Source organism: Miniopterus natalensis, chromosome 16 (genome assembly GCF_054644295.1).
Source record: "Miniopterus natalensis isolate mMinNat1 chromosome 16, mMinNat1.hap1, whole genome shotgun sequence".
NCBI classification, from domain to species: Eukaryota; Metazoa; Chordata; class Mammalia; order Chiroptera; family Miniopteridae; genus Miniopterus; species Miniopterus natalensis.
The window spans coordinates 3604487-3629476 of NC_142096.1; the positions used below are offsets into that span (position 1 = coordinate 3604487).

The 24990-nt window shown below is 46.9% G+C and overlaps 1 protein-coding gene across 3 annotated transcripts; it reads left to right on the forward strand.

Annotated features, from left to right (window-relative positions):
• The first annotated feature begins 15780 nt into the window (after positions 1–15780).
• PDP1 (pyruvate dehydrogenase phosphatase catalytic subunit 1) lies at positions 15781–24391 on the forward strand. 3 transcript variants are annotated; one of them, XM_087825275.1, is made up of 3 exons: positions 15799–15874; positions 16584–16618; positions 20395–24391. In XM_087825275.1, exons 2-3 carry the CDS (start codon positions 16588–16590, stop codon positions 22053–22055), a joined length of 1692 nt encoding a protein of 563 aa, XP_087681401.1. In that variant the 5' UTR covers positions 15799–15874; positions 16584–16587; the 3' UTR covers positions 22056–24391. The 3 variants fall into 3 exon arrangements, with proteins under 3 accessions (XP_087681402.1, XP_087681401.1, XP_016064608.1); XM_087825276.1 differs by lacking the exon at positions 16584–16618 and having other exon boundaries at positions 15781–15874; XM_016209122.2 differs by lacking the exon at positions 15799–15874 and having other exon boundaries at positions 16472–16618.
• Positions 24392–24990: the final 599 nt, after the last annotated feature.

Here is a 24990-nt window from a genome sequence, read left to right on the forward strand (position 1 = left end):
GGAAAAACAGGCAGGAGACTGAAGATATATCTCTCAAAACAGGGTTTCCAGATGACAAATAAGTATATATAAGTGCTCAGCCTTAGTATCATGAGAATGCAAAATAAAATAAAGATACCCCTCATTACCAAACTAGCAAAACAGCTAAAGTTTAAAAACTTAGACTACCAAGTGTTGACAAGGATGTGGGTGGAGCAAATGAACTTTCATAGTACGTTCATTATATCAAGTGAGGTGTTGAGTCTTCATCTGTAACTTCCAACGGGACTGTTTTGTAAGTATCTTAAAGACGGGAAGTCTTTTGCTCTGTTTGATGGGAGCCAGGGTGACAGCAGGTGGCAGTAGTGCACACTAAGCTTTCAGAAGGTTTTCCTGGGGCAGTGAGCTCCCAGGACCTCGGCGCCCAGAGAACACAATGCTCCCTCTCCCCTCACTTCACTGCCTGTCACCACTCCTCACGCTGTCCCTCCCCTTGCTCGCCAGAGCACTGGGCAGCTCCGATGATAAGGCGAACTGCTCTGCGTGTGGTGCTGAGGTGTTTCAGTTCAGGTTTGGGGACTGAATGCTAAGGACAGAAACATCCTGGGACAGGGACAGGATTACAAAATTGGTCACGTCTCAGGAAAAAACAAAAAGGCTAATTATGGAATCCCTTCCTCCATCTGGATGCAACGAAAACTTGTACATTACAACTTTTTAAAAAGCAGACCGCTGTCCAGAGTATGTAATGCCTCTTTTGCAAATACAATCTCCCCAAATGGGACTGCGTGTGACATTTTTCTAACATACCATGACACACATTACATCATATAGGACATACTGGACTATGTATTATACATTTATTTTAATGTGGCAACTTTAAACCCCGCCAAAGGCAATGTGGTTTCAAAGACCATGAAGCCCACTTCTCCTCAGGCTCTCTTACAGCTTGTTTTATTCTAAACGAGGCTTCTATATTAAGCAGCAGATGTTTTTCATATGGCTAAGTTTGTATTGTGTGTTTTTCACCCGTTTTTGTTTTACAATATTTGTACTTTTGAACACTATTATTACTTTTCTAACCTCCATCTAAATGACTGATTGCATATGGGAAGGGAAAAGAAGGGGGTCAGGATAACTCCATTTTCTGTTGCGTAATCAGGTGGACGGTGATGTCATTCATGCCGGAAGAAAGGTGGGCAGGATAATGCCTCTGTTTCGGAATTCCATGCGGAGGTGGCCCTGAAGCATCCAGCGGGTGGAGATGGAGAGATGAGTGGGAGTGAGGGCGGAGGGCTCCGAAGAGAGGTGTGCTGTAGATTCAGATTTGGATACTTTGGGAATATGTGTGACTAAAACTATGAGAGTAAATGTAATGTAAAGAGATGGTCTGTAACCCGTCAAAGTCAAGGCGCCTTCCCCACCCACACAAAGGTACATGGCTGATGCAGAAACCCGCTTGTAAAACAGGTCAAAAGAGAGCGTTTCTGGTCAAATCTGGAATGAGTTGCCTGGAGCCCACTTTTGAGACAGCCCCTGAAGGGGATTCACAGAGTCCAGTTGGAGAGCTATCAGTCGGAAAGACCTACTCACATGATAAAGAAAGACATAGGAGCTAGGAAATGAGAGCAGGAGACAGAACAGAGGACAATTGGTGACATATTAGTAGCTACCATTAAAAACAACCACAAAAATGGAAATCTCCAAAATCTTAGTGATTTAACACAATGTAAGTTTATCTCGCAATCAAAGTTCGACATTGTGGATGTTTATGATTGGTGCGTTCATCTCGTCACTGGGCCTCAGTGTTTTTGCCTGGATCCTTTTGGCACTTGGTTGGACTGGGGAGCAGAGAGATTCTATGGGCCAGGAGTGAAGGTGAGTGCATCACTTTTGAATGTTTTCTCTGGGCCAGAACTAGTCCCAAGGCCCCTGCAATCTGCCTGAGGGGCTGGGATATGTGTCTTGCTGTGTGCTCAGAAGGTGGAAGTGGGTCTCCTATCCTGAGCAGCTCGCCAGTCTCTGCTACAGATTAAATAGAAAGTGCCTGTGTTCAGGTTTTGTGAAAATTAGGAAAAATAAATTCCTTGCATATAAAAAATATCAAACTGATTCATCTTCTACTATGGAAGTGTTCATCTAAAGGACAGAGAGTCCCAGCCGGCGTGGCTCAGCGGTTGAGTGTCGGCTAGGATCCAGGAGACCTCCGTTCGATTCTCGTTCCAGGCACATGCCGGGTTGTGGGCTCCGTCCCCAGTTGGGGATGTGTGGGAGGCAGCTGATCGATGATTCTCTCATCATTGATATTTCTCTCTCGCCCTCTCCCTCTCCCTGAAATCAATAAAGACATATTTTCAAAAAATAAATAAAAATAAAGGACAGAGAGAAGTGAATGTTGAATACCCTCAACCCTGCCATAGATGTCAGTTAATTCTTTATTTTTTTCAATTAAAAAATTTTGATGTTATAATTGCAGGTGTCCCCCTTTGCCCTGCCCTTTGCCCATCTCCACCCTCCTTGACCCCCCCTTGGCCTTCACCAAACTATTGCCTGTGTCCATGGGTTGTGCATGTATGTTCTTTAGCTAATCCCTTCACCTTCTTTATCCAATCACCCCCACCCGCTCCCACTTTGGCACTGGCCAGTCTGATTCACGTATCCATGCTTCTGGTTCCATTTTGTTCATGAGTTTATTTTGTTCCTTAGATTCTACAAACTAGTGAGATCATATGATATTTGTTTTTCTCTGACTGGCTTATTTCACTTAGCATAATACTCTCCTGGTCCATCCTGCTTCCACAAAAAGTAAAGATTCTTTTTTTTTCTTCCCTTTTTTATAGCTGAGTAGTATTCCATTATCAGTTAGTTATTAAGCAGAAGTGAATTACCGTGTTTTCAAATGCACCAAAAAAAATACATTTATCACTTTTATACATAAGGCTCAATTCAGAACATTATTTTTAAAACACTGTATTGCAAATAATGAAATGAAATGTATTTGATGCAGCTCAGCATTATTATATAAATGTTTCCATTACAGACTTTTCAAAAAACTTCTCATTCTTCCCCAAAAAAAGAATTTTTGAAAAGCTAGACATATATACCCACTGAATCATAGAATAATTGGAATTCTGACAGGAAGGTAACTGTAAAGCAGCTTTTTTAAAAAGAACACCATTCCGCTTTATTTAAACACCACAAAGTAGGTGCCCGTTTTACAGGTCGAGGGTTCCTACAGGGCGTTACGCAACTGAGAATAGTCTCCTTTGTTCCTTGCTGAGAATAGTCTCCTTTGTTCCTTGCACACCATGTACATGCCACTTGGGGACATCCTGAAAGAAAAGGTTTTTCTACATCATGTATCAGAAAAAGCTTTGATGATTCATAAAATTAAAGCCTTTTGGTTCCTCCCAGAAGAGATATCCCAGCTGATGTGTTGAAAGGAAAGTGACTGTATTATAACTTGCCCCCTGGTAGATCCAAACACCCCAGCTGGCTTTTTGCAGGAAGGACCAAGCACTAAGCCAACTTTGATTAGACAACTTTTTAAGCAGCACAAAGAAGACAAAGACATTTTCAACCTACAAAAATGAAACTGATGAGGGACCAATAAGTTTGCATGTTATAGAAAGTATAGGGATCGTTCCAGCAAACGTTTCCTTTAGAAGAAACCTACATCAGGCTTGTGTCCCTAATAATGTGTCGTATACCACTGGTCCATGCCGCTGAGGTATGTCTGCTGAGATAAATCTTGCCTCAGCAAATAAAAATTTGCATTAGAAAATGTGATCTCTACCTGACTTCAAATTATACTACAAAGTTATGATAAAACCGCATAGTATTGGTAGAAAAACAGACAGACCAAGGGAACAGAATTGAGAGCCCAGAAATAAAACCACATGGATATGGGCAAATAATTCTTGACAAAGGAGTCAAAAACACACAATGGAGTGAAGAAAGCCCCTTCAATAAGTGGTGCTGGGAAAGCTGGGAAGCAACGTGCAGAAGAAGACAACTAGATTACAGTTTGTCCCCATGTACAAAAGTTAATTCAAAATAGATCAAAGACCTAAATATAAGATCTGAAACAATAAATTACATAGAAGAAAACATAGGCACTAAACTTATGGACCCGGTGACTTAACCGCCTGTAGACGGCTTTAAGCTCCAGAGAAGTCCTGCCCTGGCCGGTGTGGCTCAGGTCGCTGGAGCCCCGGCCCGTCCTGTACACCAGAAAAGCGGCTCGGCGCTCTCCGCTCCCAGGGCTCCGGCAGTTTCCTCTCTGAAGCACAGGGACGTGCGGGAGAGCGGGGACTGTCCTCGTCTCCGTCGCTGCTGCCCCCGCCGGGGCCTCAGCGGACTCCTCCGGGCACCCAGAGCTGGCCCGCAGGGGGCGGCCCCTGAGAGGGCTCGGCCGCCCCGTTGTCTCAGGCCACCCTCCCCGCCCCACCCTGGCCTCCCGGCCTGCCTGCTTTTGGCAGAGAAGAGTCCTGACTGTCATTAACCTGCTCCAGCGGCGGCCCGGCCACCTTCTGAAGTCACCCGTGATATGATCATTTTTCTTTAATGCCAGCACCTTATTTTATGTAATTTCATGGGCCACAGGATGGGAATGTCCCGTTACCTGTACAATTAAAAACTTCGGCCAGCGATCCTTGAGACACATAAAAACAAGGGCAAAGAGAAGAGCCGTGATAAGCAAAATAAACCGCCTGTGAGGCCAAGAGTGGGCGCCTCTCCTGCTTCGTAAGGACTTGGGACTCCCCCCCCCCCGACTCCCTCGGTGTCCCTCCCCGGCTAACATCCCAGCTGAGGACCGTGGACGCACAGCCTCAGGCTCCCAGAGCAGAGGGGCCTCAGGTTTCACTTTTTTTCATCAGCTCCACTGCATCCTCTGAGATTTTTCTCTCTAACCCTCACCCGAGGGTGTTTTTTCCCCACTGCTTTTCAGAGAGAGTGGAAGGGAGACAGAGAGAGAGAGAAACATGGATGTGAGAGAGACACATCGATGGGCTGCCTCCCACACGAGCCCGGACCAGGGCCGGGGATCGAGCCTGCAACCGAGGTACATGCCCTTGGCCGGAATCAAACCCGGGACCCCTCCGTCCTCGGGCTGACACTCTAACCACTGAGCCACACCGGCCGGGGCTGCATCCCTGCCCTCGTTTGGGAGCTGGAGAAACATGGATGGAGAGTGTTACAAGTTGGATTGTGTCCCCCGAAAAGATATGTCAAAGCCTTAACGCCTAGTATTTTTAAGTATAACCTTATTTAAAAATAGGGTCTTAGCTGATGTAATCGAGCTTAAATGAGGTCGCTGGGTTGAAGTCCTAGTCCAACAGGGACGGGCGCAGGCGGGGGAACGCTGTGTAAGCCCAGAGGAAGACGCTGAGCGGCCGCAGCTGCGAGCGAGCCAGGGGCCGCTGGCAAATCCCCAGCAGCGCGGGAGAGCTGAAGAGGGATCTTCCCCCGCCGGTCTCAGAGGGAGCGGGGCCAGCCGATGGCACCTGGATTTCGCCCTCTGGCAGCCAGACTGTGGGGCAATGCATTTCTGTTGTTTCAGGCCACCTAGTTCGTTACGGGAGCCCTAGGACATGAGGCGGAGAGCTCCGGCTGGTGGTGACAGAGGCCGCACCAGAAGGAAAACCCTCGTGAGTCCCGCCGCGAAGTTCCATCCATCATCCCCGGTTTATTCCTCGGAGGTGTGGCAACTCAACCGCGCGTGTGTGTGTTTTCTCACATCTTTGGCTTTTGCAAAAAAATAGTAAATGGAGCCGGAGCTGCCACCCCAGAGGAAACTGCCTTTCCCATCGTATGCCTCAAGCCTTGGGAATGTTTAAAGCAGAGCAAGGTAACCCAGGCAACACTGTGTCCCAAAGAAGCTCGCAGGAAAAACAAGCAGATGCTGTGTCTACCGAGGCCTAGCAGACAGAGTTAAAGGCATTCCTTAGACTAAACATCGCTACGTTACCTGCACCAATAGAAACGCCTTCCTTCCACTGAAATAATGGTTCCCCTCCCCGTCCTCATAAATACCCGTGGCTTTTGTCTCCTAATCGGAACTTCACTTGGGCTTCTGCGTGAATCAGTGCGCTCCAGATAGTTCTTCCATGGCCTCAAATGCTTGTTGCCTTTCACTTTGAAAGGCCTGTTATTGTTAGGTTCACATTTTCATTCTAGATTTCTGTTATAATTACCCTCAGATAGACTTTCCTTATCTCCCCCCCCTTTTATTTAAAAAATTTTAAACCTACAGATAAGAATGATACAATCAACACACACATTCCCTTCACCTAGATTAGCAATTACTATTTTGCCATGTCTTCTCTCTCCATATATGTTTACTTTGTTTTGAACCATTTGAAAGTTGCAGGTCTCATCGCGTCGCACCTATTTCAGCACGTGTCTCCTAAAAGCAAAGACATTCTCCTTCATGACAACCAGACTCAAGGAACTTAATACCAATACAAAAGGATTATCTAGTAAAAAGATTATATTCGAATTTCTCCAATTTCCACCCAAATATCAGTTTAAAAAAATTATTGCTTTTTAGAGAGAAAGGAAGGGGGAGGGAGAGAAACCTTCATGTGAGAGCAAAACATTGATCGGCTGCCTCCTGCTCGCCCCCTACTAGGGATCCAGCCCGAACCCGGGCCTGTGCCCTGACCGGGAATCGAACCGACAACCGGTCTGTGCATCGGACGACACCCAACCAACTGAGCCGCACCATCCGGGCCCAAACAGCCTTTAATAGATGTTTCTTCCTTGCTCCTCTCCTTTCCCAAACTCTGCTCGCCTTTTCTTCACTTTTGGACTTAGCACCCCCATCACTCAGCTGCCACATCTCCAGAATTCACACCCTTTTTCTCTCTCTCCTGTTTTTTGTCTTTCGCAGCATTAATAGTTTTGAAGAGTCCAAGCCAATTGCCTAAGGGAAGGTCCCACCATCTGGGTGGGGCTGCTGTTTTCCTCCTGATTAGGTTCCGGTTACACACCCTTTGGCAAGAGTATCACGGAGGTGACCCTGCGTATTTCCCTCTCACAGAGGACCTACTGTCCGTCAGTCATCACCGTCACTGATGAGGGCATGAGATCAGCTCAACTGGAAGTGACTACTTTTAATTCGTGTAAGAACAGGAAATCACCATTATTGCTGATGGTGGCATCTGCAGGTATCTCCATTGTAAAGATACTACTTTTCCGGTTGTAATTAATGGGTGATCTTTGCGGGTTGGTTGAGAGAAAACTCATTCTACTTAATGCAGTGCGTCCAGAGGTGAACACGGGTTGACTCGATACTAGATACCACTCCGTAGCTGACATGCAGCACCTCGTGTGCCCTGCTTGATTTACTGCGTGTTTTTTTCAAGGGTGCAGCGGAGGGTGGGGGGGGGTGAAGGTTAAAGCTAACCCTCCCCCTTTCCAAACCACCAGCCTGCAGAAGCCTGAAGGTCATTCTCGGCTTTCCCAGCACGTAAATAGTACCCAGGTTTTGGCCTCAGCCAAGATTTTCTGGCTCATTAAAATCTACACTGAAACATAAGAAGGCATCCCGAAAAAAAGTTAAATGTGCGAAAGAGTAAAGCCCTCAGCAGGTAAACCCCGTGCTCAAAGCACATTCCATTCTCTGAATCAAAGGCTGGCTTCTCAGCACGTCGGAGTCACGGGTCGCTCAAGTATCGCAGACAGCACGGGGCTCGCACGGAGGTGGCCGGGTGCTGGGTTCCTTGTTGGCCACCAAGAAGGACATGAACCTGAGACTGCAGGACAAAAATACATCTCCAGAGCCATGCCAGTCACCTCCGAGAGGCCAGAAACCCTCGTGGCTTTCACTGGAAGTTGCTGCTTCTAATTAGTGTGATGGAAGGAGAAGACCCCGAGTCTCTGAACGAGCGCTAAGCGTGGTGACAAAGGGGCAAAGCCACGAGGCCCACCCCAGGGGCGCCCCCAGCCGGGAAAGCGGTGGCCCGGCTATGAGTGCCTGTGGGCGTTTTCTGCACTCTCTTCCCCTCGAGTTTGTAAGTTCCAGGAGAACAGGGGCTCCATCCTGTTTGATCTTCGGTGTTCAGAACAGGGTCTGGCACACAGTAGGTGTCCAGAAATTGGCTGAATGAATGAATGACTCACAAGTGTGTTCTTCAAGGTTGGGTCAGTTCAACATTTCTGAGGAAGAGATAGAACCTTGTGACCTCTTCACCCCCGTTTAATTTTTTTTTTAATATGTCTTTATTGATTTCAGGGAGGGAGAGACAGAAACATCAATAATGAGGGTCATTGATCGGCTGCCTCCTGCACGCCCCTGTCTGGGGATTGAGCCTGCAGCCCAGGGCATGTGCCCTGACCAAGAATCGAACACAGACCTCCTGGTCCCTGAGTCAATGCTCAACCACTGAGCCACCCAGGCTGGGTGACCCCCTTTTAATTTAATTACAAAATGTGTTGCTCAGGAGTGTGGGCATAAAGGGGCCCTCATAGTGTCTCCGTCTCAATCTCCAACAGCTCAGCTGGTCGTGCAGGACAGACAGGTGTCAAGCACACCCGTGTGCCAGATCATGTCATGGTCCTACCCCTAGAGGTCACGGATCTCTCTCTCTTTTTGTTTGTTTGTTTTTTGCAAAGCAGGAAACAGAAAGGATGTGTAGTGTTCCATTGTCCCATCATCACTAGTGTGTTACCTCCTTCCAATATTTCTGTTGCTGAGTTGCTGAAGGTTGTGGGGAAGGAAGTCTGTGGGTTGTTAATAGAATGTATAATTTCCTTAAATACTTAACATTTTTCTCCACATGATTTTGTCTAGGAATATTCTGATCTAAAATGTTGGTTAATTTGCTTAAATATATGACAGTTAACCAAAGTAAATGACCTGCCCTATATACATTATTTTTTTTGTTGTTCATGTACAGATGCTTTTGTTTCAAGGAAAGAGTCAACTAGTACACATGTTCTCTTTTTTTTAATATGTTTTTATTGATTTCAGAGAGATGGAGAGAGGGATAGAAACATCAATGATGAGAGTCATCGATTGGCTGCCTCCTGCACACCCCCTCCTGGGGATCGAGCCCACAGCTCAGCCCAGGCATGTGCCCCGACCAGGAATTGAACTGTGACCTCTTGGCTCACGGGTCAGTGCTCAACCACTGAGCAACCCTGGCCAGGCCACATGTTCTCTCTTGAATCGGGACCCTCCAGACTCAAAGATGGTAGACAGTGCACCACAGAGGAGGAGAGAAGGGGCGGGAGAGAGGCTTTACTCCCAGAAGGAAATAGCAATAATAAAAAACTAAAATATAAGAATGGTAGTAGTTTGTGCTTGTTGCATGCTTATTACTTTGTTTAGAGCAGCCCGACAGAGTAAGAACTGTTGTTCCCATTGTAAAGAGGAGAAAACTGAGGATTAGCAAGGTTGTAAGTAACAGGAGTAAGGTGTCAAGCAAGGATCTGAAGGGAGCACACCTGACCTCCGAGCGCCCTTCCCTTTCTATACACAGGGAGCGCTTCCAAGCCCACTGTAGCTTGAGAACCTGATATTTGCAAGTGCCGTCTGGCAAGTTTTCAAGGAATTCTTTGATCATTTCTTAAAGTACTTATGCTAGGAAAAATTCAGGACAGAGCAGCTGTAAGATCAGGGCCCCCGAGTTCAGAGGGAGGAATCCCTATATGCCTGTCAAACGCCTATTGATATTACTCAGTGCTCTTATCATCTGTCACTCTGCTTGCATCCCTCAATTTTTGGGTACGGTTCAATTCCTGAGGGGCATCCCTCTGCAAGTAGATAAAAAGCTTTGCTAGTGTAGGTGAAACGAAGCCGACTCCCGGAGCAGCCAGCTTTCAGCCTGGTGGCATTAAAGATTTTATCATCGCTGCCCTGCTCGGACGCACAGACCTGGTGGCCCAGTGTTGCTTCCATCCCCTTGCAAAAAATTAGGGGGGAAAGGGGCCTATACATACAAAGGTTCTTACTTTTTAACCTAACACTTAGAAGTAGGTTTAATCAAGCCTAATTATATCTAAACTTCATACGATGTTATGGGGGGAAATCCTTCTAAAACCAGTCTTCCTGTTGGCAGCAGCAGCTTTCCAAAGCTCCGGTTCAGATTCTGTACCCCTGTGGGCACAGGTTTTCTCTCTTCAACCCGCCTTCCCAACTCCACACTCCCCCAAATACACTCAAGGAAAATACTCCAAACCAGTTGTAATTTTTTTAAGTCAATGTGGTTAAACTGCTGGTGGGCAGATAGCAGGGACCCCTTTACACAGGAGCATCTCTGGCCCAACCGCAGCTCAAATGTAACTACAACAGCGATTTTCAACCCTTTTCATTTCATGGCATATAAATTACTAAAATTCTGCAGCACACCCAAAATCATATTTTTTGCAGATCTGACAAAGAAATTGGTATAATTTTGATTCACTCACACCGGATGGCTATTGTTGTGTTGGCTGTTGTGATTTTTTTATTTGACAACCTAGGGGAAAAGATGTCAGTGCCCCTGACTAAAGGGTCTGGTTCTGCATGTTTTAAAAATTCTCGCGGCGCAATGATTGAAAGCTGCTGATTTCTAACAAGGGCTCCTAACCTTTTAGATTTCAAGGATCCGTAAAGGAATGAATGCAAGAAAATACAGACTGCTTTGAGACTGACAAGTTTTATTTTGCAATTTAAGAAAATACTAATACATACTTCATAAAATAAAGGGCAATGTAACAGAAAAAGACATGTAAGTACATAATTTCAGGCTAGACTTTTTAAAAATTTATCTTTACTGTTGAAAATATTAGAGATGTCCCCTTAGAGAATTGTTTTAAATTCTCTAAGGTAGATTACGGAATTCACTTTATTCACAGAAAAAAAAAAATCAACACTAGCATATCTCCTCTACCACCAGGAAAAACGAAATCCCTTCTCCTTTCTCAAGTATTTTGTGAATACTTGTTACATCACATGGTTTCATTATTATTCCTGTTAATGTTTATCTAGCAGCAAGACCACAAGTTCTTAAAGGCACAAAGATTGTGTCTTAACCCTTTTATGCTTTGACAGAACGTAGCACAAAGCCTAGAACAGTCAGCATCCTAAGTGTTTATTAATTTGTACATAAGTCTGTCAATGGAAAGAGGAGGCTCTCTCTTTAGATGAAATTGATGATATTTGCAAACTGGCATAACACGAGACCCTACGTAAATAAAGTCATAGGAACATTCTAGTGCCACTGGCACACAGCCGTGACTTGCAAATTTAAACAAGTTGAAATAATTAGTCAACACCATTGTTCTAAGAAAACAATCTCAGCTGAGAAATTATTTTTTAGCCAAGGTGTGTTTAAACATTGATAGGGACATTGATTTATACAGACACCAAATGGAAATGGAACTTTCAGATGCAAAGCAGAGTGGGCTCATCGGAAGGCAGGGTACTAGCCAGTGGCAAATGAGATCCCGTGTCATTTATCCCAGCGCTTTCCTGGTGTCACGGATCTGTGATCTGAAGACTGAATGCTGGGCCGGCAGCTCCCTGAACCCAGGAAAACATGTCCTAACTTATTTCCCTGACAAAAGGTGGCTACAGTTCAGCAATGCAGTAAAGATATGCAGTAAAGAACATAAAAAGTGAAAGGAGTTAAAGTTATAATCATTTCTTGCATTACCAAATTCAGAGACTGTCAGCATATACAATGTTAAGTATTATCTTAACTCCTTAGTGGTATTCAAAAGTTATCCAACAGTCAAATTTATTAAATTATCCAAAAGTTAGCACCTTAAGGATAAAATTTTATTTACCGTTGGTAGTGATTAAGTAGAGTTGTGAGGCTACACAAAGCTGTGTGGATGAAACTGTGACAGCATTGGCAGTTAGAAGGCAGGGCCCAGCCCGGCCGGTATAGCTAGAGGATTGAGCATCCTCCCAAGAGCCAAGAGCCAAGAGGTCATGGGTTCAATTCCTGGTCAGGGCACATGCCTGGGTTTGGGGCTCGATCCCCTGTAGGGGCGTGCAGGAGGCAGTTGTTCATGTTTCTTTCTCATCAATGTTTCTATCTCTCCCTCTCCCTTCCTCTCTCTCTAAAAATCAATCAAAACTTTTTTTAAATAAAAGCAGAATCAGAGGAAGAAGCTGGGAGCCCAGAACCTCATTGCTTGCTGGTGCTTTCTCCTGGTCTCCAAGATGAAAGGAATAGAAACCGCTGTGGGGGCCCATTTTGAGCATGTCTGAAGTCAACGCCTTTGTAAGAGCATCGTCATGCAGGTGCATCTTCATCATTTACCCGTCGCGGTTGGCAGCCTCCAAGGGGGCCCCCGATCGCCCCAGCCCTGGAACACATGCCTTTCTTATAGATGATAGCCATTCTCAGTGCATAGCTTGAAAGAGCTTAGTTTCAAAGAAGTGACTCTCAACATTGGGATGGTAATAAACCAGGTACCTGTCCCTGATGTGCTTCATAATTACTTGCTGATTCCCTACCCAAGGCCTGCAGCGAAGTCGGAGCTACAGAGGAGTGTGGCAGGCCAGCCTCTCCTCCCTTGCTGATTTTGGCAAAGGCCACAGCAGGTCACTAACCAGCAGCCCGACAACTCCTCAAACCCCCACGCAGGTCTTTTTTAAGCGTCCTGGCTGGCACCACCGAGACTCTGCTGGACCATCTCCATGTTATCACAGCTAACCTCCAGTACCCACAGGGTTTTATCACCCGCCCACAAGAACACCAGGCCAAACTGGTTGAGCCCCTGCTCATTTCCAGGTTTATTCTAGGGCAAGAAAACGGCTAGGTGTTAAGGGTCATTCAGGAACTGCCTGCATTTTTGTCGTCACAGGCAGCGTGTGTGCAGACAAACAGGTACTTTCACACAGTGCTTCCTCTGTACCGTACTATTTCTGAGGCCCCTTCCTCTCTCCTTGTCTGCCCTTCTCTACAATCCTGGGCTGCTTCAGTGCTACTTTCCTACACCTCCCCATGTTGAAGTGTCAACAGGTGTTCTGGTGGCTAAAAGAGTCCGTGGGGTCAGAGCACCAAACCCAAGGACCTGCCGCAACCCTGGCCAGATGGTCATGTGATGATGACAAACAGCAAGCCTACTGGATGGCCAAACAGAGCTCCGCCGAGACAGGAAGAAAGCCAGGCCAGAGCGGAGGCCAGGTTGAGATGCTTAAGAATCATGCCCCCCCCCTCCCCCAGTGCTACCAGCAGTTACTTCCTCTGCAGAAGGGCTGGGACTTTATTATATACATATTACGAAGTAATACAACTTTGCAGCTAAAGGCAAAACTCACACCTCTGAGTATTTCAAAGCTATTACTTTGGGCAACCTTTGATTCCAGAAATATCTTGGCATTGCCTTCCTCACTCATGACAAATTCTTTTGACTATAATTAGTGGTGGCAAATACCAATTATTTGAGAGTGGGTATCATTTTCAGAAACAGCCAGGTCACTCAGAACTAAGAATCATAAGGTGAGGGAATCAATACTATTTTGGTATAAAAACCAAGATGCTGGTTATAGAACAAGTTGGAGTTTCCTATGCAGACCCAAAAAACAACTTGAAAAGGTAATTTTAAAAGTGATCTGAATAATGGCAATGTAGGTGTCAAATAAGGTATATGCTACCAAGGTGACAACCTGGAAGAGGTCATTGATGTGGACGCATAGCCGGCTCTCCATACCCACGGGTTTCCTCTTCACCATCAACCACGGGTTGGAAACAGTATTTTCGATCTGCAGTTGGGAATCTGGGTGCAGAGGGCCAACTGTATACATCACTCGATGCCATTTTGCGTAAGGGACTTGAGCATAGTGGATTTTGGTATCCATGGGGAGGGGGTACCTGGAACCAACCTGCTGGTAACGAGGGATGACATTCTGGAGTCTCACTATTTCTCACAATCATTAGAAAAAAGGTTACAGAAAACAGACAGACCTAGCATAAACCTTATTTCTGAGTCTCAGGCAGAAACTTTAAAAATTCAAATGAATTCTTAGCTTCAGTTAACTGGTCTCCACGTCGAGGAGGAGCTAAAAGGTAGTGACACCCCTTCCCTAAGACTCTCCAGTCTATTAACAATGTCTACTGATGCGCAACCTAAGTCATATTGCACCTGGGGGTCTCCTCCTCTCCCGAGTCCTTAATCTGGCAGACAGACACACTGACCTGGACACACGTCTATCCTATTAATAACAGCCCTACTGAGACAACCCTTACTACTACCTACTTTGCACTTTCTTAGCATGATACACATTTATATCAATGCAATACTTTTGCTATTTTTACTTTATTCATATTACTGCTTCTATTCCTATCTTCCGCAGGAGCGCTGAGCCAGAAGGATGCTGCCGAGACCAAGCAGCGCGCGGGGGCTGGGGCCCCGCGTCGGGCTTCAGCTGCCTGACCGCAGACCCGCCACCCGAGCGGCCCCCGCGGGACACGAGGAAGCCGGACGCGGGAGCCCAACGCCCAGGCGGCGGCAGCGGGAGCCTCGCGGGGGGCGGGGAGGCCGCGGACCCCGCGCACGGACGGAGCCGCGCGGGCCCCGGGCGGCCCGGGGGCGGGAGGGAGGCTTCGCGCCCCTTTATCTAGAGGAGGGAGGCGCAGCGGGGACGACCCGGGTTGGGAGGAGCCGGTTCCTGGCACTGTTTTCAGTACATAAAGTTCCTCCTTTACTACATAAAAACCAGATAATGCAAGATCCACGAAGGTCAGCTCCGCGGCGCGGTGCCCACGACGGTTCCCGCCCGCGCCCGGGGACCCCCGCCCGCCAGTGCCCAGGCTCGGGCAGCCCAAGGGGCTCGCGGGGACGCCGGGCGAGGGGGGCGCGCGGCCCGGCTGCCGCTGTGAGCCTCGCGACGCCTCGGCCCCTAACGCGGGGCGGGGATGCGGCGGGACCCCTCGAGACGCCGCCCCGTCTGCGGGCTGCCGGCGCCGCCCCAGACCCAGGCGCGCCCGCGGGGGCGGAAACCGCGTCTCACGAGGCGGAAATGACTGGGAGCCAGGTCCTGACTCGCCGGGCGTTCCTCCCGCTCCCGCAGCTGGTCCTGCCCCCTCCCCGGTGACCGCCCGGGGCCCTGCCCCTCCCCGTGACCGCCCGGGGCCCACGACGCGGTCCTAGTTTAAAGCCCTGAGGACACGTGAGCGCGCGCCCGCGGGCGGGACACGATTCCTGCGCCGCCGCCTCTCCCTGGGACCCGAGGGGTGTCCATTAAACACCCCCCGAGTGAACGCTCCCAAAGTCTGCAAAGTGCCAAAGGAGGGGGGCGACCGACCGGACGGGGCGGCGGGGCGTTGGTCTCCCGTCGGGCGGGGCGCCGCCCCCCGCGGCCGGCCCCCGGAGCCCCAGCCCACCCGCCAGGCCCGCGGCCGGGCCCCCGCCGAGGTGCCAGGGATTCGCGGAAGGCCGCCCGGCGGGAGCGGCGCGTCCCCGGGGCCCGCGCGCGTGGGGCCGCTGCGGCCGCCCAAGCCCCGCCTCCCTCCCGGCGCGCCGCCAGCCCCGCCCCGCCCGGCCCGCAGGGCGCTGGTCCCCGGGGAGGCACCGCCCCGCCGGGCGCGGTCACGTGAGGCGGGCTCGGCGCACCAATGGGCGGCCGGCGCCGAGTGGAAGGGCTCGTCTGACTCCCGCTACGTCACAAAGCCGCGGGGCGCGCGCCGCCTTCCGCCCCGCCCCCCGCCGGCCCGCGCTCCGCCCCGCCCCCCGCCGCCGCGCAGCCAATCGCGAACCGGGCGGGGCCCGGGCCCGGCGCAGGGGCGGGGCGAGCGCGGCGGGAGGGCGGCGGCCGGCGGGCGGGGGCGCGGCGCGGGGCGGGGGCGAGGACGGCCTCGGGGAGCGGCGCCGGGCTTTGTGGAGGCAGCGTCGGGTGGTGCCCGCGGCCGCCGCCTCGGGGAGAAGCAGCGGCTCGCGCCTGCCGTGCCCGGTTCGTATCCCCTCCTCCGGCCCGCGCCGCCCGCTGGAACCCTCCTCCGCCCGCGCGGCTGTGAGGGGCGCGTGGGGCGCGGCGGCCGCGAGCGCGCGGAGGGAGGACGGGCGGCCGCAGCGGGGCAGGGACAGGCCCCCGAGCGCCAGGTGTGCGCGGGCCGTGGGGGCGGCGCTGGGTCCCGCGGGGGGGCGAGCTCCCAGGAGGTGCGGCGTCTGTGCCCGAGGGTCGCCCCCGGACACACCCAGGGGCCCGGGTGACTCCGCGGGAAGCCCCCCGCCGGCCGCCCCCGGTCTGCACTGGAGCCGGGCGCAGTGGGCCCGGCGGGCGGGGGTTGCCGCGGGCCCGTGGGCGCGGCGCCCGGGCTGGATGGAGGGGCTGGTGCCCGGGCGCCTCTGCCCGCGTCCGGGCCCCCCCGCCGTGGGCCGCGCCTCTGCCTTTCCCGCGGGCTCGGCTGGTTGGTTCGGTCTCCTTGTCCCCCTCCCGGCCTCCCTTTCCCCCTCCGCAGCCCAGCCGCGTCCCCGGCCCGGACCAGACCGCGCCCCTCCCCCGCCCCTTCCCCCCTTCCCCCCCTCCCCCCCTCCCCCCCCGCCGCCCCGCCCGCTCCTCTAATGAGCATCTCTGCTTTGCTTTCAATGGGCCGCCGCTGCTGTCGCTGCTGCTGTCCGCGCGGGTTGTGGATGTTGTCGGCTCCGTGTTGTCATGACAGGAGAATGTGTGTGTGCCCCGGGCCCAGGCGCATTGGTAGGTATTCACTTACAGACCTGCCCGCGGGTCTTTTTTCTCTAAGAAGAAAGAAAAAAAAAAAATCAATAATAATTTTTAAAAAAAGACCTGCGTTGGGTACCCTGGAAGGATGGTGACTGACTCTGTGTGTGGATGGCTTTAGGCGGGTCGGGGTGGAATTAAGGGGCGAGGTAGATGGGAAAGAGGGCGAACCGGGGTAGCCTTGATGCCTCTCGGAGTACAGTTTGCAGGTAGGACAAAGGGAACCGATCAAACAAGTGCTGGCTTGGGGCTCTGCGTCTTCCCCGGGAAACCGGTTTCTTCGTTCACGTAGGGATAACGGGAGCTGTGAAATGGCTAGTAGGCATGTTTAAAAAAATGCTGAAAGATCGCCGTCTTTATGCAGGGTGTTGAATGCAATAGGATTACATAAACTGAGGTTATGACATTTAATAACCAGTATAGATTTTTTTTTTTTAATTTTTGTCCTAAAGCTTTACAAGGCTAAAGAGCTCCAGGATCGGTGCGGTGACGGCATTGCCTAATTAATTTGTTCTGGGGGTTTAATGATGAAGTGGAATCATTTCTTGGCACAGACTCTGCTGAGCACATCAGTAAGAATGGGTCTCTTTCCAGTTTCTGGTTGCAGTACATCTTTCCTTATTAGTCATTGGCGAAATTGGCAAAATCTGCCCAGGACAAAGATGCTGCATATAACATGGCTAGGTCAGGATCACGGGATGGAACTTTTCAGTGGAAACATGGTCAGAAATCATTTGAAAATTAGACACCAATAGCTGGACCTTGTTGCTGTTCAAGGGCTTTCTACTTTGTTTATTTAGCTAGTTCTTCAACAGAAGTTGTTTTCATGGGTTCTTTGTTGTTGAATCACCTAATATTTAGAAAATTAGAAAGATGCTCAGTGTTTGCTCATGTATGGTTTCTGAAAACGTTTGAAAGTACTTTGACTTCTAAGGGATATCTAATCTGTTGGAGAGAGACTATCACTTGTACTGGTGATGACAGGACACTCAATCACAGAGCAGGTTTTTGTGAATTTTCTCTTTCCTAAGAATGTGCCTTTTGAAGGCATGTTGGGAGTTGGGGGATTGGGATGCAAGCTCAGCTCATGTGCTAAACTGGATAAGTGAAAGGTACAGTTGATAAAATTCACTCTGGCTTTTGTTTTCAATCTCGAGAGCCTTTGATTGAAGGAAGGTTGTGTATTATTTGGGCATTTCGTGCTCGCTGTTTGAATGTACAGTGTTATTCCAGGCATTTACTGCACGACCCATTAGTTCTTTTGCCACAGTATTTCATTCATTTTGCAGTCAGCTACAAAAGCAGCAAATTTTTCAAAACAAAGCAATTTAAGGAAAGTACAGTTCCTGGACTTGTTATTCCTAATTAGACATCGTACAGGGTGAGAGCAAAAGTGAGTTTACGGTGTGAATACATGAAATACAGAGTTTGTTCTTGTGTTGTTATTTACTAATCATTATTATTTCCCATAAGAACTACTGTAAACCTACTTTTGCCCCACCCTGTATAATGAAATCCTGTTATATATCTATCAAACCCCTTTTCCAGAGACACACAGTATTTTGATTCAGTCTACATTCCATCAGAAACATACTTACTTCCTCTAGGATTAAGTTTTAAAGTAAGCACAAATACAAACTTAAAGTTACGGAGAAACTTTCTTTTCATTAAGATTAGCATCTGTTTACATTTTTAATAATAGAAAATCTTTATACAGAGCATGAAATGAGTTAATGTGCTTTCTGTGTGCAAACCTAACAAGAGATTTGGTTTATGTCTGGAAACCAGTATCTTGAGGCCCAGCATTTGAGCGTATCTCCTGGCTCAGTCATGTACACTTAATTTGGATGACTTTCAGGTATTCAGTTTGAAGTACTGTTATTTAATTGGTTGGATTGCTCTTCTGGAATTTCTATTTTTCATGCATTTTAGAATGCTTGCTTAGTTGTTGATCTTATTTCCAAAATTCTACTCATTACCTTTTATTGCTTGCTCTTGTCTTCAATTTTGTAAACAAATCCCTTCTTCAGTAGTGCAGTTAAAATAACAGTGCTTTCTATCACTTGCAAAAAGGGCTCTGTATGGCTGGCTTATGCACCGCTTATTACGGAAGCAAACAAGGATCAGCTATTATTCAGTGTTTGGTTTTCTCTGCTCCCCCCCTTACCACTTTTTCTCTAATTCCTCTTCAAAAGGGGGTATGCAAAAAATAATGTAATATATAGCTAACACTCTGTGATGTTTGTCAATTTTTTGTTCCTTAATGGGCTTAACCTTCGGAAGGAATAGGTGATATAAGATTCACTTGGTTTTATTTTCCTTATTTTTGTTTACTATATTTATTTTCTTATATAAAGTATCTGTAAAGCTTATTTCTTTATAGGCCAAGTGAATACTTTGAGGCAGTACCTTAAGAATTCAGGGGAAATGTTATTGAGGAAGAAGGAAGACTTTTTTCTTGCATAAATTGTCTGGGTTAATGGTAAACGATTAAATTTTCTACATAAATGCCCCACAAAATCTTTTCAGTGTCATATGCTGAGTGATATGATATAGATTATAATTCTGTACCTTTTTTATCTAAACCTTAGACTGTTAGGGTATTATTTTACTATTGTTTATTGCTTCCCAAGGACAAATACTTTTCTTTTTTAATGGAAAAGGAAATATTTTTCTAGTGGTGAATTCTATTTGGGATCCATAATTGATGAAAGTAATATTTCTGTAGCTTTCCCTTATGGCTGATAAGCAGAAAAAATGCTAGCAAGTAAACTAAATTCCAGAACTGAGACTACGTTACTTCCAGTTTTGGAGCTACTAAAATACTTAAACTTTTTTTATGAAGGACACAGTAAAATTAATGAATAGATGAAACCTGCATTTGATTTCAGAGCCTTACTCCAACAAACACTTATAAAGGCATAGACTCCTGGAAGGGGCCTTAGATAGCATCTGTTCCGATGTGTTCCATTACATCTTAGGAAAGCGAGGCCCAAAGAAGTGAGCCAGCTTTTCCACCATAGGTTGGTGGAAGACCTGTGTCCCTAAGCTCACCAGATTGGTGCAGTGGTCTAGAAAGGGTTATTTGCAAGGCCATTCCCTGGGGTGTAGGAAGGGAACATTGGCATTTCTCTTCATTCATTATGTAAAAATGTTTGTGCATGTTATAATGAACATTATGTTGATACAGTAGTCTATGTGTATAACTTAAAAGTGGTGCATGAATATACTTATGTTGAGGGTGCATCCTAAGACATTTTTGGTGATAGCCATGTGTAATCTAATGCTGACAGTTGACCACAGGTCTAGAAATAGGATGTTCGTAAATGGGAGAGAGTTTCCTGAGCAGTATGGAAGATCCAAGGCCTTTTTTAAGGATGGAGAGTGAGAAGGGTGATTGGCCAGGTAGACTGCCACTGCATAGTGTTATGTAACATTCATCTCCTCAGCTCTCCCAGCTAAATCTATTATGCATGGTGCACAGTTTGTGCTACACAGAGAAATACGATGAAAAGAGGAAAGTAAAGCTGGACTACCATTCAGTCCTGGCTCCATTAGTGATTGGGAACTGTGCTCAGCAGAATATACCTTGTAGAAATAATACGTGATGTGGGTATAAAATACAGTGCCTCCTAGCACAGGGCTTAGTAAGTAGGTTCACCTGCTAAATATTCGCTGTAAAAGCAAAGCTAGATTAAGTAATCTGAAGTATAACTTTTTCTTTGTGTGTGCCTGTGTAATTTGTGTTGTAGGCATCCCAGTCAGAAGTGCCAGCCTGCCGCTGTTCTCTGATGCCATGCCAGCACCAACTCAGCTGCTGTTTCCTCTGATTCGGAACTGTGAACTGAGCAGAATCTATGGCACTGCATGCTACTGCCACCACAAACACCTCTGCTGCTCACCCCCCTACATGCCTCAGAGCCACCTGAGGTATGCACCCCATCCAGCATATGCGACCTTTTGCAGGCCAAAGGAGAACTGGTGGCAGTACACCCATGGAAGGAGATACGCTTCCACACCTCAGAAATTTTACCTCACACCCCCACAAGTCAATAGCATCCTGAAAGCCAACGAATACAGTTTCAAAGTACCAGAATTTGATGGCAAAAATGTCAGTTCTGTCCTTGGATTTGACAGCAATCAGCTACCTGCAAATGCACCCATTGAGGATCGGAGAAGTGCAGCCACCTGCTTGCAGACCAGAGGGATGCTCCTGGGGGTTTTTGATGGCCACGCAGGCTGTGCTTGCTCCCAAGCAGTCAGTGAAAGACTCTTTTATTATATTGCTGTCTCCTTGTTACCACACGAGACTTTGCTAGAGATTGAAAATGCAGTGGAGAGTGGGCGGGCACTGCTACCCATTCTACAGTGGCACAAGCACCCCAACGATTACTTCAGTAAGGAGGCCTCCAAATTGTACTTCAACAGCTTGAGGACTTACTGGCAAGAGCTTATAGACCTCAACACAGGGGAGTCGGCTGATGTTGATGTGAAGGAGGCTCTAATTAATGCTTTCAAGAGGCTCGATAATGACATCTCCTTGGAGGCTCAAGTCGGTGATCCCAATTCTTTCCTCAATTACCTGGTGCTTCGAGTAGCATTTTCTGGGGCCACCGCTTGTGTGGCCCATGTGGATGGTGTCAACCTTCATGTGGCCAATACTGGCGATAGCAGAGCCATGCTGGGTGTGCAGGAAGAGGACGGCTCTTGGTCAGCGGTCACTCTCTCTAATGACCACAATGCTCAGAATGAGAGGGAACTGGAACGGCTAAAATTGGAACACCCAAAGAATGAGGCCAAGAGTGTGGTGAAACAGGATCGGCTGCTTGGCTTGCTGATGCCTTTTAGGGCTTTTGGAGACGTAAAGTTCAAATGGAGCATTGACCTTCAAAAGAGAGTGATAGAATCTGGCCCAGACCAGTTGAATGACAACGAATATACCAAGTTCATCCCTCCTAATTATCATACACCTCCTTACCTCACTGCTGAGCCAGAGGTAACCTACCACCGATTAAGGCCACAGGATAAGTTCCTGGTGTTGGCTACTGATGGGTTGTGGGAGACGATGCATAGGCAGGATGTGGTTAGGATTGTTGGTGAGTACCTAACGGGCATGCACCACCAACAGCCAATAGCTGTTGGTGGCTACAAGGTGACTCTGGGACAGATGCATGGCCTGTTAACAGAAAGGAGAGCCAAGATGTCCTCAGTATTTGAGGACCAGAATGCAGCCACCCATCTTATTCGCCACGCTGTGGGCAACAACGAGTTTGGGACTGTTGATCATGAGCGTCTTTCCAAAATGCTGAGTCTTCCTGAAGAGCTCGCTCGGATGTACAGAGATGACATCACAATCATTGTAGTTCAGTTCAATTCTCATGTGGTAGGGGCATATCAAAACCAGGAATCGTGAGAGCTTACCCTGGCGCTTCTCAAATAGATTTAAAGGACAGATAGATTTTTTAAAAGATACTAAAGTAATAAACATTTCCAGTGGGTGTTCTAAGTATTTACCCACTTGATCTTCTAGCTGGTCAAGAACTCCATGGCCTTGGCAGCAGGGTGGCAGGAAAACGAGAGCGTCTTTGGCTCAGACCTCAGCTCCTGCACTTGAAGCAGGTCAGTTCCTTCTTGCAGATTTCTTGTGACGTTGGCTGCTGTATCAGTCTGAAAAAATTAGGATGACCTGGCAAGTAGGATCTTGATTAGGTCAAAAGCAAGAATCTTGCTGGGTGTCTTTTCTTTGTAAAAGAAACCGTACTGTTGACACCTGCAGGCTTCTTTTGTCCCTAAGATTCCAGTGTACGTGAGAACATTTATTTATTGCATGATTTCCTAAATATGCAATCTATGCATTACTTATAGAAATTTATTTTACCCTGAGGTGGTTTCCAAATGCAGTACTTTAAGCCATAAATGACCGAGAACCAAGCAATCTGAATTTGTGTTTGTGAATATTTGGAATGCCTTTGAAATGGAAAAACAAACTGCTCACTTCCCTACCCAGTTACCTAATGTCACTGACACACATTTTGCCACACACTTGAAGACAAAGGTTTTTAGTTTTATCTACTCTTATATTGATGTTAAATAAAGAAAAAATAATTTTTTTAGTTTGTATTAATGAAAAGCTTTATTTAGTTTGAAATAAAAGATCCAGAATAAAAAGAAGAGACTGGTAATGTTCAACCGTTGTCCTGTGTAGCCACCAGCACATCACTTCTATCGGGATTCCCAGAGGCCCGGCATGCTGTCGTGTCTGGGAGGCAGACTGCTGCTGGTAGATCATACTTCTAATTTCACAGGGATGAGGGTTTTCATCACTTGGAATGTTAAGGATGGCATAAAGTAAGTTTAAATATCAATTTGGGGAGTAAGTTACCTTTGGCTGTTGAGACAGGAGGACAGTTTTTGGCTTTCCCCACTTAGACATGTCAGTTAAAATATTTGGTTTAAAAATTACTAATTGCTTTTTATATATTGTAGCTTATAAATAGGAGTGTTGAGATATATACATGAGACATTTTAAAAGGTAATTATTTTGCATGCCTGATGCTTAATAGAACACAGCATCAAGTGTTATTTGCAGCAGTCTCCGTAATTATATGCAGTCCCTTCTGATGCTTTATTAAAGTAAATGAAAATAAACTATTCAAATTGGCTTTTGGGGGAACTTATTTGATGTACATCAAGTGGCATTTTGTTCCTGTGTTTAATGGTGATCTGTGTACAGCTGTACATACATTTTCTTCACTTATCCTAGCAACACTATTAAGAATGGCTATGGCTATGTTTGATATCCATATAGATTTTAATATAAAACATGATCAGCTTTCCCTTGTGTGATTAGTTGAGGGGTGTTTAGGAGTCCTTTCTGATTTCTGTAGAGTATGAATAGATGACCAAGGACTGACTGCCTGTGGACTGGACACTAAAGCATGGTAGACCCAACTGCAGCGCTTGTCCCAGCTTAAGGATAGACTCAGGAAGATTGCAGCTCAACATCGTGTAGTGTTTGTTTCCTGAGGTCTTTTCCCCCCTTGTTTTTTGTTTGTAGTGGGGGTTTTTCTTCCGTGAGCTTGGAACTTTTTTTCTAGGCAGCACTTATGAAGAGGAAAAAGGCTGTACTATATATTTATTTCTAAATGTTCTGACAGAGACTTATTTCTTCTTTTAACGAAAAAACATTTCTTTTTCTAGTGAAATAAATGTAGAATTTCCCTTGAACACCGTCCCTGAAGAGTTCCATATTATATACTTAATAAAGTGCCATCTCTGTATAGTACAGTGTATATAAATTTAGCTTACTGTGGTCATAATCAACATCGTAATTTTTTTTTTTCTTAATACTCACCCGAGGATATGTTTATTGATTTGAGAGAGAGAAACATGGATCAGTTGCCTCCCACACATGCCCCAACCGGGAATCCAACTCGCAACCTAGCTATGTGCCCTGACCTGGAACTGAACCCACAACCTTTTGCTTGAGACAACGCTCCAACCAGCTGAGCCACCTGGCTAGGGCAACGTAGTAATTCCTACTATCACACAAGAAACTTGGTCTGCAGTCCAGAAGCCAGTCTACTCCAGAGAGAGAATGCAATGTGGAATTCAAATTGTTGAAATGAAAATAATTGGATGTTGGAAATCTGAGTGTACTATCATCTGAAAGCAGTTGTGATTTTATTGTAATTGGTTGTCACTATGATGTTACATAGAATTAAAGAAGACGTGTAACCTTTCCTTGTATTTAGCCTTTCTTAAACTTTTATTTAAACTTTCTAACATAGGTATTGACTTCTTTATTTATATTTAATCAATGGCTCATGATATTTATAATATGCCCTTCACTAGTTAGATGGAATTGTGGTATAGTACACAGTACTTGGTGGAAAAACTGTCTTATAAAAGATTATCTGTGTGAACACAGAAATATATATATAATATACAGAATGGTTAGAGAAATGCCCACAATGAATTAAAGTTTCATATCTGCTTTCTGAATGGCCTCTGTTGGTTTTTTAAAATTTATTGGGGTAACATTGGTTAATAACATATAATTTTCAGGTGTACAAGATTATAATTTGACATCTGTACTATTGTGTGCTCACCACCCGGAGTCTCATTTCTTCTGTTACCGTATATTTGACCCCCTTTAACCACTTGTCCCCTTCTCACACCCATGCCCCTCTGGTAGCCATTTTGTTGCCCCTCTCTGTTGGTTTTCAATAACGGTAAGGCTCATCAGATTCTTTCTGTGATGGTGCATTAACTTTAGGATCTAGTTAGACAACTAGTACTTTTTAAAAACAGGTATTTTAATTCAATAAAATGCACAGGTTTTACAT